We start from the raw sequence: 20,595 nt of genomic DNA, 5'->3' as shown, positions 1-20,595 counted from the left end.
TGGCTTTTTTGTTTTGTTTTAATGAGAAACATCTGAGTTGTACATACCACAAACAGCTTCAAGTTTCTGCATCAGTCCCCCATGGTCAAACAATTAAAACCTGAAGCATGACTTTAAGTGTGAAAAAGTCTTATAAAATTAACTTACAAAAATGTCCCTATCAAGTCCGTGGTTTGGCATTTACTGTACATTAGTCAAAAAAGCTCAAGCTAAAATCTGTTTTAAAAAAATCAAAGTTTACATTATTCATACAGATTCTGCATTGTTAAAAAATATGCACAAATAACCACATCCATGCAATATAATTTCTTTAAAAATTTAAAGCAGTATAAAGAGCAGACCTAAGTACTGAACAGACATTTTGGTTTTATAACCTGTAGCTCAAGATTGCTGCTGATTGAAGTAAAATTAATTCTAAACAAACATCTTAAATATGATTGTTTCAATCAATCAGCCAAGGGTGTGTGAGTTTCTGAACCATTTCCAAGGTGGAATCTGCTTGTTTCTGTAACATATATACTATATGATGAATACTACTGTTCACTGACCATATTCACTACGTTTTAATAATGTGGTTTGACAAATCAGAATTCACAAGGTGCTTGGCTCTTCAGGAAACTGCTGTTTCCAAAGATCCCGAATCCAATCAACTGAGTTTTGCCAAACTGCCCAGAGTGACTGCTGCCCAGGGTCCTGAGAGAGCTCTCCCAAGTCAAGCCCAGAGGGAGGTGTCCGCAGCTGGTGGCCCTTGGGCCAATGCTCAGAGTCACTCGCAGGTTGGACACCAAGTCAACAGGCTGGTGGCGTGGCGCTGCGGGCAGGCCGAGCCTCTATGTCGGGGGTGGCCCGTTGGTGTACCGCAGCATGGGGTAGAAGGACCTGGCAAAGTTGTTAGCCTGCGTGCAGCTGTAGTCCTCCTCGGAGGAGGGCAGCAGGCAGGCCAGGAGCAGCAGCAGCAGCAGCAGCAGCTGGAGGGGCAGCGCCGCCCTGATCACCCGAGAAAGGAAGGGGCGCTGGGGCTTGGAGCTCTCGGGGGCAGCGGGACCGGGCACCCTGGCAACAGAGGAAGGGAGAGGTGAGAGCTGACTGGGAGTTTCCGGAGTCACCTGAGCCCCTGCTTGTGTAAAGACCAACGAGGACTGAGGTTAGAATGGGGCCAGCAGGGACTTCCTGCCGGTCCAGTGGCTGACTCCGTGTCCCCAGTGCAGGGGGCCTGGGTTTGATCCCTGGTCAGGGAACTAGAGCCAGCATGCTGCAACTAAGAGATTCCGAGTTCCGACACTAGGACCCGGCACGGAAGAGAAGCCTAGCTCTACCCCTTCTAAATGGTAGAAAAGCAGTTTTTACAAAGACCTTGAGAGAGGCATTGGCAAGCCCGCTGGGGGAGAGTTTAGGGCAGGAACCCACTGCTGTTACTGTGACGCTGTTACCTGCTGGCCGTCTTGTTCTTCTCTTTTGTAGCTTTCTCTGCTTCAAACTGCTATATAAAAATAATCCAGTTAGCAAACTGAAGATAATTTAGCTCTGTGAATGATAAAACATTCTTTCTTAAGTTATACATGTTTCTTAGGTTGTCTTCCTGCCAAGCTTTTGAGATTAGAGTGATACGTTCGAGATTACACTCTGAGGTAAGAAAATACTGGGTTAAACTAGCAAGAGTATCACTTTTCCTGTCTGTTGAGCTGTTGCTGATGGAGAGATCAAGAAGCCCCTTCAGCAGTGCCCAGAGGGCTCCCAACTTCCACAATCCCAGGGAAGAGTTCTGAGTGCAGGACAGCCTTTCAGTCAGGTCTTTAAGTTTTTTCCCCCAAATCTTTGAAGTAAGCCACTCCACTGATCAGACTGAAGGATAAATCTGCACTATCGTGAAATCCTGGAAGGGGGCTTGGAGGTCCAAGTCCCTGTCATCTCAGTAACTTTCAACAGTAACTAGTGTGGTTCCCCCGGCGGGAAGGGGCTCTCACCTGGGCTTGAGGAGCTGGCGCAGACGCTGCTAGAGGCCCCCTGTGGTCTACCTCGTCCACGCTGGGCAGAGGTGAGTCTGGGTTCTGAAATCCACACAAGAGTTCAGGGAAACGGAAGGCTCTGAAAAGTCTCAAGAGAACAGAACCTGCTTCCCGCAGTTTCTTCACTGTACCACTTACTCGTCCCCCACTCTGATCTTTCTAGAAGGAGGGGTTCTTCTAGTGCGCTCACTCCCTGCTTCTAAAATGGCCTTCCTCAGGCTAGAGGGACTGTAAACAAGGTGAGGCCAGTCACATGCAGCCCACATGAGCAGGGACAGACAGCTGGACACGTGATGTAACAGTGTGGCCACGTAATCTGGGCTGCACGGGAGGAGAGGTGTGTACTCTGGGATGGAGGGGAGGGGCTGCCCTACATCTGGTGAGTCACTTGTTCTGAGCTGAATCACAGTTTAGAGAAGGTGGTAGGCAAATCAGAGCGTGGTCAGAAGAGAGTGACTGGGACAGTGAGAGGACCAGGAACTGTCACGTGAGAAAAGTGAGGACATGAAGGCAGAAATGACGGAGGGACTTGGCTTGTTTGCCACACGCCCCCAGCCACACTGCAGAGAGGGGCAGGGCTCCTTCCTCCCCAAGCAGGGCCGAAACATAGCTTTTCCGTTTGCATCTAACAGGACAATTTTATATTTAAGAGCTACAAGGGGACTCACCTGGCTTTGCTGCAAGGACACTAAGTCTTGGGACACTTGCTCAAGTAACTGTTTGAGTTTCTTCTCAATAACATGGACCTTCTCTTCAGCCTCAATGTAGTCTTCTCCATGCCCCTTGATAAGCAGGGTGCTGGAAATCTCTTGTAAGGAGTTTACTTGAGGTTGACGTTCTTCTAGTTCCTTTTCCAGTTGCTAGAAATAAAAAAAGTGTGTAAAACAGTTGCTTATCAAAAGGGAAGTGAGTGTGGCCAGAAGAAGCTTTCTCAGTGCTGGGAAAGTTCCGGGATGGATGGTGGCTGGTGCTCATCCAGAACCACCCCCTTCTCTTTGCTGGTCCCCAAGCCTGGCATCATCTAGATAGCAGGTTGGTCACACTCCATCCCTATTTTTTCAAATTCTTTGTCATTCTGGAGAGGTGATGTTGGAGAAATTAGAGGAAATGAGTGAGAGGGTGGTTTGGGAAGACTAGGCCCTCATCCAGTAATGGCAGGAAGTAGAGAGAAAATCTAAAGTGGATAAATTGAGAGAGCACAGCTTATGCATACTAGGATAGAGAGGAATTGAGTAAATCTGCTTGTATTGTCTTGCTTGATGCCTAAAGTGGTAGCCGCTAGATAATATCTGTCTACTTAAAGTAATTAGAAGTTTACTGCTCTGGAGACTGAGGCTTTACAAAGATTTTAATACAAAAAATATTTTTTAAACAATGACCAGCATTGCGATTAAATTCAAAATATTAAACCACATACAAATACATGGATAAAAATGTCACCCTGAGTGCAAGTGAGAATATATGGGTCTCATCTTCACTTGTTGGTGAAATATACACAAACACAACTACCCGCCCCGCCCCCCCCCCAGGAGAAAGACTGTGTATGCGGATATAGAAAATTCATATAGCCCATCAGGGCTGCAGGGCAACTGAACACCGTATTTCTTCCCAAATGAGCTCTGTTCACAAGGGAAAAAGACTTCAAATGGCCTCAGGATATTGCTAAATGCCTACAGCCCTAGTTCTTGAGTGGTTTAGACTTTCTGCTCTGAACCATGGTTCTTCATCCTCGCACTCGTCCCGCTTCGGAACAGCAGAGGGATGCCAACCTGGAACACGAGGGCAGAACACCAGTGGACATTGTTTCCAGAATTGCCAGGTGAGGCCACTCGGTACATAGGCCAGTGGTAGCGCAGGGTCCCTTAGGAGAAAACTTACCATGAGTTCTTCCTGACACGCCAGGAGAACCTGGGGGTCTGCCTCCGGGTCAGTGACATGAGCTTTCTCCCGCCGGCTCTCAGCACTTGCTAACCACAGCAGCAGACTTTGACTCAGCTGGTGAAAGTCCTTAAAAAGAACAGACATCAGAGCACTGCCCTTTCTGACTGTGAAGGCAGGTGTGCCAGGAAGCAGCTTGCTGTTGATAATCCATCAACATCACCTGCTCTTCTGGGTTTTATTCAGTGACTAAAAGGGCCAGATTTAAACTAGAGGCCAGGGTCCCCCCACAGGAGGGAAAGCAGGACAGGAAAGCAGTTGGAACGTCCCCAGGAGGCATGCTGAACTCTGCCAAGTGCAAGGTGTCAGCTGAAAGGTGGGTGTCAGGACGCCCCACACAAATTACCCAAAGAATGTGCTGATTCAGTGATCGAGGGAGACCCTCAACTGAACAGACCGTGGCCCAGGGACAGGGCTGCAGCTGGGCTCGCTGGTGGGCTCCTGTTCTCTAAGATGGGGTCAGAGCTAACCCGGGCTGGCCATGTACTGTGTGTCAGGTGCTGGGCCAAGGTTACTAAACATGTGTAGTTGTAGAAAATACCCTGGGAGGTAGGCACTGGAATTATCCCCATTTTTCAGATGAGAAAACTGAGGTCTAGTAGGTTCAGTGCTTTTCCCCACAGTCACACAGCTACTAAAGCTAGAGCTGGGTTTAAGCTGCTCTCTTCTTCCAGGGCCAGATCTCTTAATCACTCTGCTATCCAGCCTTCTTGGCAAAAGGACAGACATGGTGTAGTGCTGGTGTGATATTTCCAGCCTACTGAAACGCTTGCTGGAACCCATATACTACGGGTGGGCCTGGACTGCAGAGTGGGAAACGCAGGGTGAACATCAGGTATCTGAGAAGACAGCAGGTGGGCCTCTTGGGAGACAAACAGTAAAGCACATGCTTCTTAAGCACAAGCCATATTTGGCTGCGCCAGAGCAGCCTGATGATGATAAAAATATCTCTTCTCCCGCCCATGTGGGCCTGGCTGTGCCCCGGACTAGGCCTTGGGCACTGGCTGGGTGCTGAGTCGGCGTACCTGGCACTGCATGAGCGACTGCCGCAAACCCTCTCTCCAGCTCTCCACCACGCCCAGGGCCGTGTTCCAGCGCAGGGTCAGCTGGCCAACTCTATCTTGGAGTTCTTTGGACTCGGCGCTCTCGCTCTGCAGAAATTCTTTGCTGTTCACGTTGACGGAGACCACCAAGGCCTTATAGCTGTCAAAGGCTTTCAGTATCTCCTACCGCAGAGGGAAAAGGCTGGGTCAGGCACTCTGAAAACAGTGACGTGGGGTTCATTTTGAACCTCTGTGGGGAACAGATCTTCCAGACAGCCCTCGGAGCTGTGGCCCCGGACACCAGAGCAGCGTGGCCTGTGACTGGCTGAGAGGCATCAGGTGAGGCAGCTGCCCTACAAGGTCACAACTTGGCCGGCCAGCTGACCGGGCCCAGGGCGGCGGCCTGTCTCCTGGTGGACCAGCTATACTGGAGGCATGAATGGACCTCCTGACCTCTATTTGGCTTAATAACATTTCTGGATCAGATTAAAAAAGTCTTCCAAGTAAAGCACATGAAGCTATCTAGCATTTGCCTCTTAAGTATCACAGAGGTGTTATTTCTTAGGATGAATGGTAACCCCTGATATATCAAGGCACACAGTAAAACAATAGTACAAATGTGAAGACTGCCTGGATACCCCAAAACTCCTATCCTGGGTCCTCTTAGGGGACCAGGCTCATGTGCAGAGCAAACCCAAAGTGCAGGGCTCAAACCACCCTTCTCCTAGGGCCAGTTCTGGTAGGGCCAGGGCTGACTGTGTGGGTGATAACTCCACTGTAACTCCTGAGCTGAGTTACAGATCAGGCTACAGAATTTGTCAGTGGGTAAGCCGCCCTCCTCCCCACCCTCAACACCACCCCAGTGCTGCCTGCACATAGTTTGGAAGGGTATTTCTAAGCTGCCTGCCCACGGCCACTGGTGCCTCCATAAGAGTCTAGGGGTCCCTCTGCAGTCAGATCAGAGCTGCACCTCCCCAGCACTGCTCTGTGCTCTGGGGATGCTCTGGCATCTGGGCTTTGGCTTTGCTCTGCTCTGGGATTTGGAGATGCTCCTCTGAATTAAAATACAAACTTCACCTGTCTCCTTGCCGGTTACAGAAGTGAAGCAGGAGAGACTACAGAGCACACGCTGCGTGCACGCCGCCTCCGATGCAGCTAGCAGATCTGACATGCTTGTACACAGAGCCAATGTTTGCATGTGCGTTCTGAAGCCCTCTTCCCCCCAACACTCTCACTCACCTTCAGCTTCTTCACTTGGAGTTCCATTTCTTGCATATCAGAGGGAGGTTCTGCCAGCTTTAACGTCTCCAGCTCTGCTCCAGTTTTTTCCAGCCAAGGGGTGATGTTGCTGATATCAGAGTTCAGCTTCTGCAGGTTTTGTTTTTTTCTGAGCTTATTGTGAAGTTCTTGTGCTTGGATCAGTTCCCATCTGTCAAAGGCACCTGGAATAAAAAAGCCACCAATAAAAAGAAGCAATAATGCAAACAGATTTCTCTGCTTCCAACTAATTCAGGGTCACGGTGATAAAACCTGGAGGCGATGCTCCTTGCAGGAGGCCCGGGGTTTGGGGGTTAGCACTTCCCCCGAGTGTGGAACAGCATGTTTCCCCTGCTCTGGTTTAAGGCCTGTGCCAGCACACTCTCACAGGGCCTGGGACAAGGTGTGGAGTGGCTAGGAGGCCCAACATGTTGCCAAGATGCACTGTGGTCCCATGTTCAACACTCCAGTTCATGCTGTATTTAAGATGCTCTGTCCTGTCCATGAATGATCAGGTCAATGCTATGAACTTGACTTATTGTCTGGTGAGTCATTACTTTTATGGTAAAAGGAGACACCTGACACACTCTTTGATTATCATCTTCATGTCTGAGGTTTACACACAAGCAAAGTCATGCAGGTGCAAACAGGCCCTTCATCATACGAGGCTCATTTTGTCAATATTTAAAGAATAGATGCGAAAGTAAAGTGAATAGCCTAGGAATTTGTTCATAAATAAAAGTCAGCTGGATCTAAAATAACATTGGCAGCTCTAGGTCAAGTTCAGAAGTTTGGTGAATCAGGTAATTGGTCAGTTCCTAGTTAAAGTTCTGTTGAGCAGAGACTTAAGAGTAAATGTCTAACCAGCCCAAGACATAGTCTCTGCCTCTGATCAACTGCCTGATCTAACAGTACCTGGCTGCTGCCCAGTGAGGGCGGCCAGGTCTTCGTCTTCCTGCTGTGCACTGCCAGTCAGAACCCCTGGATCTTCCTTGACACCTTCAGTCCCTGGAGACAACAGCAGTTTTACCTAGAATGAGACAATTTTTACATTACCATCTATAAATTTTAAAGGCTGTCTGAAGATTGTCTTGGTTCATTAACAGGTATGAAATGAAGATATGGGAGCCCTTTCCTTCAAAGGGTAACTTGCTGGTAATACAGGGGCACTTAAGTGTACAGGTAGCATTTTTAAGGAGCAGAAGTGATGGCAAAAATAAAGTCTCATCAAAGGCCCAGGGAGGGGGAAGCAGGTGAGAGGTCAATGTTGGGAACAGAATGGCCTGATTTAATGTGAGGCTTCCTAATGCTCCCCTATTGAACTGTGCAAAAAGACCAAACAATTGTTGAGCCTACCAGACTGTACTGTGTTAGCACTTTTACATTTGCACGGATTTTTACAAAATTTTCATTATCCCTCCCAGTCACTCTGTAGAACTGATTTGCATTATCATCACCAGGAATTAGAAACAACGCACAAATCTGCCCAGTAGGGTCCTTCGTGACAAACCTTTACCTTTCAGTGCACATACCGACTCTTCTGTTATCACAGAGCTGATTGGGCTGTTACCTCGGGCCTTCCCAAAATTAAATGTATATTTTTTTAGAAAAGTCATGTTTTTTGGACTGTGTCCATATGGTCTATTTGTGTGGAAGAAAAATTAAAAAAAAAAAAAGCCAAAACCCCCTCAGATTTGTGACTGCAGACACATCCAAAAAGGTTGAGCTTTTGAAAGTGGCCAGGTAAGAACACAAGCATAGTCACCTGGAGAGGCCACACCACATGCCCTGGATGTAAAGCAAAAAGTGAGGTGCTGGGGTCTCTCCCTGGGGCTGTCGGGTCTTACTGTGCACCATGAAGGGACAGAGTTAAAATGATAACTGCTTGCTGAAGAGTTTCTGAGTTGGGTACAGACAACCCATTATCAAAGGACTAGGGTCTGACCATGTTTAGGTAGAATCCTCTCCACTGTCTAGCAACATTCACTCCTACATGCAGAGGGGCCTTTGAGGATGAATCTAGTGATGCTCACATCACTTTTGGGTTCTCTAAGAGATGACACTAAAAATGTATGAGACGTTTTAATTTCGACTTGCTGGTCACTAATTCTCAATACTGAGAATGATCTGGGGCCAACATTAAATCCTAGCCTTGGCTGGCCCCTGACAGCTGCATAACCAGCGCGTGGCAAGGACTTATGTTGCCTGAAGAACATGTAACTAAGAAGGGACAGTCACTGGCAGAACAATAAGAACAACAAATCGTATACAGTAGTGATAATAATGCTGGTGACCTTATTTATATTTTCATACACATTAATCCTAGCAACAATTATGTAAGGTAGATTTTTGTTTTTAAATGAATTTTTATTGGAGTATAGATCCTTACAATGTTCAGTCAATTTCTGCTACATAGAAAAGTGAATCAGCTATATGTATACATACATCCCCTCTTTTTTGGATTTCCTTCCCATTTAGATCACCACAGAGTACTGAGAAGAATTTCTTGTGCTATACAGTCGGTGCTCATTATTTATCTATTTTATACATGGTGGCCTCCCTGGTAGCTCAGATAGTCAAGAATCTGCCTGCAATGCAGGAGACCCAGGTTGGATCCCTGGGTTGGGAAGATCCCCTGGAGATTGGAAATGGCTACCCACTCCAGTATTCTTGCCTGGAGAATCCCATGGACAGAAGAACCTGGTGGGCTACAGTCCCTGGGGCTGCAAAGAGTCGGACACGACTGAGCGACTAACACACATACATGGAGTGTGTATATGTCAACCTCAACCTCCCAATTCATGCCATCCCCTCTTTCCCCCTTGGTGTCCATCTGTGTGTTCTCTTATGTCTGTGTTTCTATTTTTTCTTTGAAGAGAAGATCATCTATACCATTTTTCTAGATTCCACATATATGCGGTATTACATGATATTTGTTTTCCTTTTCTGACTTTATGGAAGGGAGGTTTATCTTCAGGTAAGGAAGGCTTACAGAGGTAAGTTTTAAGTGTTTACAGCCCTAGAGCAATTTCCTCATAGGGCTGGGAATCAAACCTAGGTCTCCTATTTGTTGTTCAGTCCCTCAGTTGTGTCTGACTCTTGGTGACCCCATGGACTGCAGCACTCCAGGCTTCCCTGTCCTTCACTATCTCCCAGAGTTTGCTCAAACTTATGTCCACTGAGTCGATGATGCCATCCAACCAGCTCATCCTCTGTCTACCACTGCACACTGGCATCTTTCTGAACAGGAAGTCAATTTTTTGACTAGAAGGCATGTGCTGTGCTTAATCACTCAGTCGTGTTCAACTCTTTGTGACCCCATGGACTGCAGCCCGCCAGGTTCCTCTGTCAAGGCAAGAATACTAGAGTGGGTTGCTGTGCCCTCTTCAGGGGATCTTCCCAACCCTGGGATTGAACCCAGGTCTCCTGCATTGCAGGTGGATTCTTTATCAACTGGGCCACCAGGGAAGCCAAAGAATACTGGAGTGGGTAGCCTATCCCTTTCTCCAGGGGATCTTCCGAACCCAGGAATTGAACCGGAGTCTCCTGCATTGCAGGTGGATTCTTTACCAGCTGACCTACCATAGTCAAGGTGAATATATCAAAGGTTTGGGAGCTCAGGAGCAGCTCAGGAAGGCTACCACTTTGCTTCTCTGCTGTTGGCACTGACTCAACAGTAATAACCATGGTCATCGTATGTCAGCACTCAAAGATGGTGTTTGGTCAGACACCCATCTCTAAGACTAGTCAGTTATGCCAGAGTCCTCATGAAGTATGTCACCATGGGAAAACCAACCCCAAATATGCCTGGCAGGTGAGCACACGCAGTATACACCAAAATCTCTCTCTCTTTAAAAGTTTTAACTGTAACTCATGGACATGGGTTATACTCTCAGTGGGGTCAGACTTACATAGGCTGGTTTATAAGGGGTGCTGGAATCAGAGGGGATGGGTTGAACATTCCTGTCACCTCCCATTTGTTTGTAGCGACGCTTGGGACAGGAAGGGCTGTCAGGAACATGCCACGAGGGGCCTTCAGAAATAGATTTGCCTGAAACAAAAAAATGGCAAGTGACGGTCCATTCTCTCCAACCAAAGGATTCATATTTAGTTACACAAAAAAGGTCATGGGTAACATGGCATCAGGTTATAGTATATATGAGTTCTGCAGCTTTCCTTGCAAAGCATGCATGTTTGCAAAATGTCAGTATGTCCCAGAAGGGGATGAAATGAGACTCATGCAACTGAGCGACACTGGGCCTTCACTAGGTGGGTTCATGATGGAGCACAACAAACATGATCTGCTGTGAGATGAATGGCCTTTGGGAGCCGGGGGCCCTAGTGGCAGGGGCGCTGGCAGCAAGGCTGGGTCTGGGGGCCAAGGGAACTGAAGATCTCTCAGGAGTGTGAGGAAGAATGAACATCAAGGTAAATTCAAGGACCCCAGGGGCGCTCGTGGCGCTAGCCAACCACTGCAGGTGGGGATGGGGCAGGGAAGGAAGAGCAGAGCTGAAAGTCAGGGAGACGAAGGTGTCTTCTCCTGTGGCAAAAGCAGCGGTACCCTCACCCCCCACTCCCCACCCTCTTCCCAGGAAATCACCGTAAGCAAGGTAGTAGTTCCAAACCAAGCCACCCTGAAGAAAGCTTGGCCCGTGCCAAAGGACTTGAGTTAGATGAAGAGAAAAATTTTAAAAGGCGCTGTGAAGAGCTCCCTTCCGCACAGGCCTGAGGTGGGGGAGGAGGATGGTGTGGAGACTGCTCTGGTCTGGAGGGTTTCGCATGGAGCCTGAAGCTACGTGTGAGCACAGCAGTGGGAATACACCATGACGCCAGGGCCAGGGCGCATGGTGTCCACAGAAGGCAGAGGGCAGACAGGACATGGGAGCGAGGTTTAGGATGCGGTGCGTGCCACAGGACGCTGCCATGTTGAGACACATGCACGGGCAGGGGCCTACCAGAAGACGCTTTCAAAGTTTTTGTGGTCATTTTAAGATATGCCTCAGGATTTTCAAGGATTTCTATATCTGAAAAAGAACAATGTCATTTTCCTCACTGCAGGCGCTGTAGATGAACGTCCAAGTATTAAAACAGTAGAAACATTGTCACCTGGGAGGAGAAAAGTTACTATCCTTCATCTGTTTTATTAAAAAAAGATTTTAAAAAACAGGATTTTTTTTTTTCAGCCAACTCCTGACCATCCAAAGTAGTGGTGGGGGAGAGGAGCCGCAGAGAAAGGATAGAGACCATCCCTGATAACTCTGCAGAACTCAACTGAGAAGCCCACTGATGAGGCTCCTACATCCAGAGCCATCATCAGCCTTCACATCCCAGCGTGGATTTTATTTTTCCCTTTCATTCCATCAGCAATAGGAACGAGCCAGCTCTCAGGTAGGTCAAAGGCGGGCCGGACAGACACAGGAAGCCACAGGATGTCAGGTCAGCCACACGCCGCACTCTGACTACCAAGAGCTGGGCGTGTGGCTCGGGTGCCAAGAACTCAGCCGCCTGGGTCCATACCTGACAGGGCACTGTAGTACGGGCCCTCCTCGTCTTCCTCGTGAGAGGAGGAGCCCCCCACATCGCCTGTGTGGTCCCACTCCAGTGGGATGGAGTCCACGCTGACCGGGGTCTCACAGCCAGAGCGCTCGGGCCCCAGTGCTGGGGGCACCAGTTGACAGAGGGACTGCGGGGATGAGGGCTCCTCACTTGCTCCCCTTTTACGCCAAGAGTCGTCTTGGATCTCTCTGGGGTCTTCCACATCTGTCTCGTTCTCAGAGGCCTCCTTTTCATCTTCCAAGCCCTAAAACAGGGAATGTCCAGTTTTCAGAATTAAACAAATCATAGCCTGTTGCCGTGATGAGGAGTGTTAGCAGCTAAGTCTGCCCAACTAGCACCTCCTGAGGATGGCCACCACCAGTGTTTCTGAAGAGACTTTGAAAAGAATCAGATCCCCAGGCCCTGTCTGTGGTTATTCCAATTTAGAGTATCGAGTGTGGGACCCAGAATCCATATTTTCCAAAACTCTACCTTCTTTCCTTGGAAAACTGGAAACTTGATCATCTAAGTTAAATATCTTTAATATAGAAGATAAGGAAACGGAGGACAAAGTTTCATTGATGGTTAATGGTAGATTCATCTAAGAATCAGAAAACTAAAAAACAATTTTAAAGGCTATTAGCATGTTCTAAAAGGAAATTCACAACGTCAAGGACCAGGCTCTTTCTTCTTATCCCCCAATCTTACTGTTCCAAATACAGAATTTTATTCCCCTATGTTATAATTACTTTAAGAAAAATGACTCTATATGATTATAAAATGAAGGAATTGAGGATAATTTTTAAAGAAGTTATGTTTCAAGTTGGCCAATTGGAGACATAAAGATAGAAAAGGTAGCCAATCGTGTTGGCCAGTGGTCACCAGTGAAACCTCTGGCAGAGGCAGTGAACTGTAAATAATGGCCTTGACTCCACTTGAACATCCCAAAGGGGCCTCTCTCCAGGGAAACATCACAACTTTTTAGGAAAGCTGGTGCTTTTGGTGCTTCAAAGGTGAGAATAAAGCACTGCTGCTGCTGCTAAGTCACTTCAGTCGTGGCCGACTCTGTGCGACCCCATAGACGGCAGCCCACCAGGCTCCGCCGTCCCTGGGATTCTCCAGGCAAGAACACCGGAGTGGGTTGCCACTGCCTTCTCCGAATAAAGCACTAGAAAGGCACAAATATTAAGATACAGGAAAAGGCCGATACATCACCAAGTTACTGCCAGAAGCAAAACCAGAACAGTTATCATATTCTGGGGGTACTGACACAGGCCAGAGAAGCCCTGCGCTGAGGAACCCATGGGAAACAGGTAAGAGGAGCAAGAACTTGCAGGAGGGCCAACCCTTCCACTGGGAAATAGCAGCTCCTCAGTAAGTATGGCTCTATATTAGTAAGAATGGAAAGAACATTTTTCAACTCAGCTTCTTAAAGCAGACTTGCAGACAGAGTACTGAGGTTACCAGTGAGGAGAGGGTAGTGCAGACAGGCAACATCGGGGTAGGGGGAGTAAGAGGTACAAACCATTAGGTAAAAACAAGCTACAAGGATACACTGTATAACACGGGAATGCAGCCAATATTTTATAATAACTATAAATGGTGTATAACTTTTAAACACTGTGGATCACTATACCATACACCTGTGACATATAATATTGTATAGCAACTACACTTTAATAAAACAAAACAAAAACACAGTTTCTTTTTTAAAAAACATAAACATTGTTAACCATAACATGGTAAGTTTCCCAGTCTTTAAAAGTGGAGTCAAGGAACTTCCATGGCGGTCCAGTGGCTAAGACTCCATGCTCTCACTGCAGGGCGCCCGGGGCTCGATCCCTGGGGTCAGGAAACTAGGTCCCACATGCTGCAACTAAGAGTTCACATGCTGCAACTAAACAGCCTGTGTGCCCATCTAAGACCCAGTGCAGCCAAATAAATAAGTACTAAAAAAAGTGGAGTTAAATATCAACTTTGGGTGGCCCAGAAGCCCCGTGTGGAGGGGCGGTCCCCTTACCGGCGCATGGGAGGTGAGCCTCCGGTGGAACCGGGAGACCCTGCCAAACACTTCCTGGCAGTAGCGGTGCAGCTCCTCCAGCTCGTCCTCAATCAGCACGGCGTCCAGGGGCTCGCTCTTCTGAATGAGCTGCTCCCCAAAAACGATGAGCTGATCAATCTTGTTGGTATTTAATGTAATTTCCTGCTGGAAACCCTATTTAGAGGATGAAGAAGAAAGGATTTCAAACTCTAGCTCCACCAATTTTGGACTAAGAGACTATAATGAGTTAAGAATTTAAAATGATCATACACATTTCTTTCCTCCCCCTTTAGGGTACTGACTTTTCCAATTAAAATTATTCTAAAGGTCTGGCACAAATGGACATTTACTGCTTTTGGGTGTGAGAAGTATCTGTTCCTGGTCCTACTGTTTCTTTTTTATTAACTTATTTATTCATATTTTTATTTGAGTATAGTTGCTTTACAATGTTGTGTTAGTTTCCACTGCACAGCAAAGTGAACCAGTTATGCATATACACATATCCCCGTTTTTGGGTTTCCTTCCCGTTTAGGTCACCACAGGGCACTGAGTCGAGTTCCCCGTGCTAGACGGTCGGATCTCATTAGTTATCTATTTTATACGTAGTATCAACAGTATGTGTATGTCAATCCCATCTCCCAGTCCGTCCCACACTCTTGAGGGAGAGTTTCCTCCTGCTACAGCCCATAGGTCGCACTCAGACTTGAGTGCTGGAGAAACAGCATCTTATGAATGAAGTTCTCTTTGGAACCTCAAGAGTGTTCTCCCCTTGGCCGATTATAAATGACAAAGAGAATGAAGGGCCTCGTTCCAACGACCCCTGGACTGTAAGGAACAGTATCCTTGCTCGTGATAACCTGCCAGGTGCGGTCTGGCTGCTCTGACAACGCTGGAATCTGCTCTCAGGGTGTCAGGTGGAGTTTGTACTTGGCCAGCTCTCCTCTGCCAGGGTGCAGTCTGTGGGGAGGAGTCAGGGAAGCAGGCCTTACGTTCAGCTGGCGCATCTTGTCGTCAGCATCGCTCTCCGAGAAGTGCTCCACGTTGGTCAGCTGCAGGTCCATCTCCGTGAGCCACACCAGGATGCTCTCCCTTGTGCCCTCGAATTCCTCCCTCTGGTTGGTGAAATGCTGCGAAAGGGGGAGAGTCACATTTGTGTTGATGGCAGAACAGGAGTTCAGGCAGACAGCAAGGTCACTTTCAGCACAGGGCAAGGGGAGCCTGGGGTACCCCCAGAGGTCCATTCAGCATGCAGGGGGACCACTGTGGGGTCAGGAGCCCGGGGTCTGGTCCTGGCTATGATACCAATAAGCCCCCTAACTTCTCTGAGTCTCAGTGTCTGCTGGTAAATGAGATGTGGGAATGGTGACCATGATCTCTAAGGTTCTTTCAGCATTGGAAATTCTGTAATTCTCTAGTTTACGTCAGTGATTTTCCTAGTCTGTCCTTTGAGAACCCCCTTAGAGTCCAGGCCAGGCATTTGCCTGTTTCCACCTGTTAGCTTTCTACAGGAACTTTTGCTTGCCAAGGATTTAGTAGCTTCAAGATGGAAAAGTACCCATCTTGGGGTTGAACCCGGACTAGTGCCCCATCTGCCTTCACTGATATAATTCTGAGTATATTTCCTCAAAGAAAGAAAACCCAGATTTATCACCTCCGATTCAGGAGGCCTCTCGGGTTACCACCTCATAGACAGGCAGCTGATTCTCAGACAAACACTGTGCCAAGTGAAGGTTTTGGCTGGTCACGGTCAAATTAGCAGGAGATAAAGAAATTAATGCAAGGGGGTGTCTGAAAAGCTAGCCAATTTCTTCTCCCTGAGAAGGTTAAAAACACACACACACACACACACCCAGATTTGCCTTTTCTTAGAATGGCTTTAAGAGCACTCTGCCTTGAGAATAGAATCAAGGATTAAAATTACTTCCCGCAGCCACCACCCACACTGGTCCTGTCAGTTTACACCTGGACTCCGAAGGGCTGACATATGATGTCTTATGAGTTACAGCACTCTAAGGTGACTGTTTATACCTCAGAATTAAACCCAACATTTGAGGTTTGTCAGTTGCTCTAAAATTGGGAGAACAATCACTGTCCCCAACCCCCAATACAGAGGGGGCTCTGTCCATCCCCTCATAGTACAAGCGCCAACGGGGCACACGGGCAGATGGGCAAAGTGGGCCCTTCCTAGATTAAGAGGCACCTTCACCAGACCCAGGGATGAAGGTGACCCAGACCCTGGGCAGAGTGTGGGTGTCACCCTCGGAGTGACAGAAGCTGAAAAAAGCAATGTGTTTGTAACACAAATCCCGTAAACAGGTTCAAGCCTATTCTGAGGCAAATAAATTCTTTTTTTAAAAAAAAATGCTTTTTGGCAGCTTTCATGGCAGCTTTGGGCTTAGACAAAGGGGAAGGCTCTACGGGAAGAATGTTAAGACAGCTTAGGCCTCAAGAGACACCTTCTACCCGCTGCTTTTGTTACAAGCCTGATATCAAGTACCAGCCTCCCACACCCCCCAGCATCTACAAATGACCCGTGACGTAGAGGGGGTTACTCTGAGTCTCCGCAGGACGGCCGTGACCCGCTTCTGGAGGTTGTCCCAGCGCTGGTTGCCCTCGTGCACCATCTGCTTCAGTTTGCTGGCCGTGTCGGTGCGGTTCTCGCGGGCCAGCCGCCGGTACTGCTTGTTGATGAGCTCCAGCTGCGTCAGCCTCTCGTGGATCTGCCGCTGGAAGGCCTGCGGCACGGGGCGGGGGGCGTCAGTGCCACAGCTCAGGGCGCCAGGACACCCCTTCCAGGCCCCAGGCCACCTGCCTCAAGGGTCCATCCCCAGATGAAAGGCACGAGTCGCTAGCTTCACCCATTCTTTTGATGCTACCAGAGAACAGCCTTTCGAGGTCATGGCCGGGTGGCTGGCATAAACCAGTAATGCCCTGCAAAGCCGCTGGAGCAATCGATGCAGACTGGGGACTGGGCGGCCCTGACTAGGGCTGGGGATGCCTGCCACTCGTGGGAAGACCCTGTAGCCATCCCCGAGCCCTCCGAGTGCCCAGTTCTCAGGAGCACTGGCTGGAAGGGGTGGTGGGGCAGGGGGGGGTTGGGTCTTTACCTCAAACCTCTTCAGCTCCTCCTTGGCAACTGTGTACAACACCTCGGAGGAATTCGGACAGGCCGCTGTCCTCTCGGCGGCCTTCAGCCAGTCCTCAAAGCGGGAGTAATCGTCTAGAAACTTCTGCCACAGCCTCCATGTCTCTTCAATTCTAACAGAAGGAAAGAACTCAATGCAAGCTGCCCATTCCAATCAGACCTTTTGGACAGCTTCTCCCTTGACCGGTCCCACTTCCAGCCCTGGCCCCATGCATTAAATGTCTGGGGGCGGGTGTGATCTTGCTACCCCTTCCAGGAAATAACCAGAGACATCACTTCGTGGTCAGGATGCCCTCCTTCTGGGAACACCAGGCCTCTCAGAACTCCAGCTTCACAGAGGTCACCCAGCAGGAGACAGGCGTCTTCCACCAGAGCTGGGACACCTCAGTACAGTGTAACCCGCGGTTACACCCAGGACACGGCTGAGAGAGGGAGAGACGTGACCCTGATCATGCTTTCCTTGAATGATTTCTTTAATAAGGACTGGCCACACCTACTGAGCCTTCCCCGCCAGCACTCAGCACATCCCTCAGTGAAGCTCACAGAACACGGTCACTGTTACACAGGTCAGACGGGAACATGGAGTTGGCGAGCCCCACTCCAATCACCCGGGGGCAGCTCGGCCCTTACTTCATCCGCCGCTCCATGGACATGGCGCAGATGTTCCTCCAGCGCCTGTCCAGGCTCCTGGTGGTCTGCTGGATGGAGTCGCACTCGGTCTCGTTGGCACAGGCATCCGAGTCGTGCAGGAGGACGTCACAGATGTTAAACACAGACTCCACCCCTGCACTGTGCTGCTCGATGTCTCGCTGCAGGTCCTGCAACGACCGGAGAGGAAGAGGCGCCATGAGGTGGAGGCGGGAGGGCTGGCATCCAAGGACACCTCCTTCCAGCCCAGGGGACACAGTCCTGCGTGCATTTCTACCTGGGACTCCGCAATGCCGGCTGAGTCACCTTTGTGCAACCCATGCTACAGCACCTGACAGGAGGCCTAGCCGAGGGCAACCGTGGGGTGAAAGTGCTAAAATGACTAAGTGAAGGCGGCAAAGGAATGGGGGTGGCCTCCCCTGACAGCCCACCACCCCAGACTTTGGGGTGGCATTCGATTTACTCCACACCATCCAATCGCAAGGGCCTCCAGTTTAGATTTGGCTTTCTGAAGGTCTTCCTTCAAAAACTATCTTGAACAGGACCTAAGACTTCAGCGACACAGACTCTTAACCTTTTACAGGTCACAGAATTCTTAAATCTACCAAGAGTTCTGGGCTATCTTCATACAGTCCACCCCCCAAATTGTGCACACACTCCCACGGTGTCCACAGCTCCATGGGCCCCAGGGAAAAATTTGGTGTAGAGACTTTGCCCTCCAACTCATGGGGGAGGGGGCAGGGTCTCTGGGGTCTTGTCCCATGATGGGGAGAGCACTGCTGATTCAGAAAAATAAAGGCTCACCAAGGGAAAGCTCATGGTCGCTAGAAAACTTATTTAAGAATAAACATGGCATTTTCAGTTATCACCCAGGGAGTATTTCTTCTGCACACAAGGGCAGGGCTGGGTGAGGGCGAGGTGAGGAGCCTGTTTGTCCTGTTATTCTAGATGAGTTAGTCCTCTCCTGATATCCAAACTCTGTGACAACTGATGTGAGGCCACGCCACTCATCTTAGTACCCAAACTACACTGTGAAATAGGCAAAGTTAAATAAACTGCTGGATTCAACAAAAAGTTCCCTGGATTCAACAAAGTTCATGTTAAGAGGGATTATTTTATAAACGGTGTCTACCATTGTCTACAGAAAGGCAACCTGAAGTTTATTTCAGGTCATCTCAATATTTAATAATTTTGGAGATTATAACTGGATTACCGGATAGGACTAATGTTTTCCTACTCCTGATAAATGCACATTTGTATCATGCTATGTCTAGGTGGAAAGAACAAAATGCTAACACTCAAATCAAGTTTTAAATCAAGCAGTTCTCAACACAGATCCTAACTTATGAACAATGAGTACCTCAAAGTTACATTCAGAAGAAAATATGGGGTTTTTTTTTAGTTCGACACCATATGTCCTATGAAAAGAGACGTGCGGGTGATTTTCTTTAAGCTCTGTAGCCTAGGACAAATGTCCGAGATGCTGTAATGGGGCAGTCATCTTGGGGTCAGTGGAAGACTAGTTTTATTAGGTTTAATAGAATTCCAGATTTAAGAATTCTCACCAGTTCACAGAATTGCCACATGCTTTCTTAAAATTTACAGCTATTGATAAGTCCCTTTTAACTGTTTTTCCAAATAAGGAATCTTAATGCTAGTGCTAAATGAGTAATATTGACAATTATCTTTCAAAAATGGTACATGCCCCTGACCTCACTTGATAGGGTTTGACTGAAAAGCACTGAGAAAGTCTAGTCTATGGATAAACATAAATGCCATGTATTTTAATAGCCTCTTTGCAGTTACTCTACATTTTCTATTCAGCTTATACTGAATGAAACAGCTAAAGAAAACTGATTAATATAAAGGGTGAATGATGGCAAGAAACGAGCTCTCTGATCCCAGGTATAAAAGACCATGAACGTCTTGGCAAAAAAGGAGCCCCAAGTTTTTCAAAATTTCCAAAACTTCTAAAACACCACAAAATGGCCAACTGTAGTGTGAACTAGTCATCTTGTAAAATATAAACAGTGGACTATATTTTAAAACACAAACCAGTGAAGTCTTAGACAAGTGACATTTTGCAAACTGAGATAATCCCACCACTAGCACCTGTGATGAGGCCCCTGGTTTCAAAAGTGTTCAAATGCAGAGGTGAATCTAACTTAAGAAACATCCTAAAACCACGTGAAAGACTTTTGCCAACAATTCTGGAAACACGGGCGCCTATTTGCGTTGTTTGTCTGTTTCCGAGCAGGTGGCAGAGAACACTAGAGCTGGAAAAGGGCTGAGGGAGATGGGGGAGGCAGGAAGCTAGGGCTGAGACTGCAGCCGGGAAGAGTGAGAACACACAGGGAACTAGAAAAAGATGAAATGAAGAGCAGAAGAAAGGAAAACCAGGGTGAGAGGGCAAAAATCACGTGGTGTGTTACGGGGCCCCAGGCAGTGGCTCCAGAGTGTCTCCTGGGAGGCCCTGGGGGTGTCAAGCAAGTCCAGCAGGGTGGTCTTGGGGAGTGGTTGGGGGTTTGGCAGAAAGCTGACATGACCCACTGGGGAGGGGACCACTGGTAATTACAGGGTGCGGGATAATTAACCCCCCAGGCCACCATCAGGCACCTCCACGGAGAACCAAGAAAACAAAGAAAACTGGAGAGAAATGCTGAAGACTCAGTGAAAGTGGTTCAAGGTTTAAAAATGTTACAGAGGTGCCCATTGCTTCCTTTGCATTTTGAAGATGATACATATTCTACAGGAATCACAATACAACCCTTACTACTTAAAGCGCTTCACATAAAGAAGAGAAGCAAAAAGACTTCTCTAAGGTCTGACCCTTTCTGCACCAGGCTCCCAGGGACATCACAGTGAGGGTGCAGGGACCTCACGGCTCTTTAATCACTTTGGGGGCCTGAGGGATTCTGCAGAAGGTAGTACTAGGTGATCTCAAGCTTGGGTCTTATTTCTGGAAGTAATCAAGCAATTTTT

General features: G+C 48.2%; 1 protein-coding gene across 6 annotated transcripts in view; it reads right to left on the bottom strand.

Annotated features, from left to right (window-relative positions):
• The window catches only part of SYNE2 (spectrin repeat containing nuclear envelope protein 2), a 314,324-nt gene continuing 293,729 nt past the window's right edge, over window positions 1-20,595 (bottom strand). For 4 of the 6 annotated variants that reach the window (XM_043472258.1, XM_043472260.1, XM_043472262.1 and 1 more), the window contains 16 exons: window positions 17,596-17,783; window positions 16,928-17,078; window positions 16,373-16,555; window positions 14,810-14,947; window positions 13,800-13,994; window positions 11,762-12,044; window positions 11,200-11,268; window positions 10,156-10,295; window positions 7,160-7,274; window positions 6,227-6,429; window positions 4,970-5,170; window positions 3,885-4,013; window positions 2,675-2,866; window positions 1,965-2,048; window positions 1,431-1,480; window positions 1-1,053 (listed from right to left, as the gene is read on the bottom strand). In XM_043472258.1, coding sequence (XP_043328193.1) covers window positions 831-1,053; window positions 1,431-1,480; window positions 1,965-2,048; window positions 2,675-2,866; window positions 3,885-4,013; window positions 4,970-5,170; window positions 6,227-6,429; window positions 7,160-7,274; window positions 10,156-10,295; window positions 11,200-11,268; window positions 11,762-12,044; window positions 13,800-13,994; window positions 14,810-14,947; window positions 16,373-16,555; window positions 16,928-17,078; window positions 17,596-17,783 — 2,544 coding nt within the window. In that variant the 3' untranslated portion in view covers window positions 1-830. The remainder of the gene's footprint in view (window positions 1,054-1,430; window positions 1,481-1,964; window positions 2,049-2,674; window positions 2,867-3,884; window positions 4,014-4,969; window positions 5,171-6,226; window positions 6,430-7,159; window positions 7,275-10,155; window positions 10,296-11,199; window positions 11,269-11,761; window positions 12,045-13,799; window positions 13,995-14,809; window positions 14,948-16,372; window positions 16,556-16,927; window positions 17,079-17,595; window positions 17,784-20,595) is intronic. The other 2 variants (XM_043472259.1, XM_043472261.1) reach the window with 2 other exon arrangements.

Source organism: Cervus canadensis, chromosome 6 (genome assembly GCF_019320065.1).
Source record: "Cervus canadensis isolate Bull #8, Minnesota chromosome 6, ASM1932006v1, whole genome shotgun sequence".
NCBI classification, from domain to species: domain Eukaryota; kingdom Metazoa; phylum Chordata; class Mammalia; order Artiodactyla; family Cervidae; genus Cervus; species Cervus canadensis.
The sequence above is the reverse complement of the archived record's forward strand: the minus strand, read 5'-3'. Positions and strand labels throughout refer to the sequence as shown.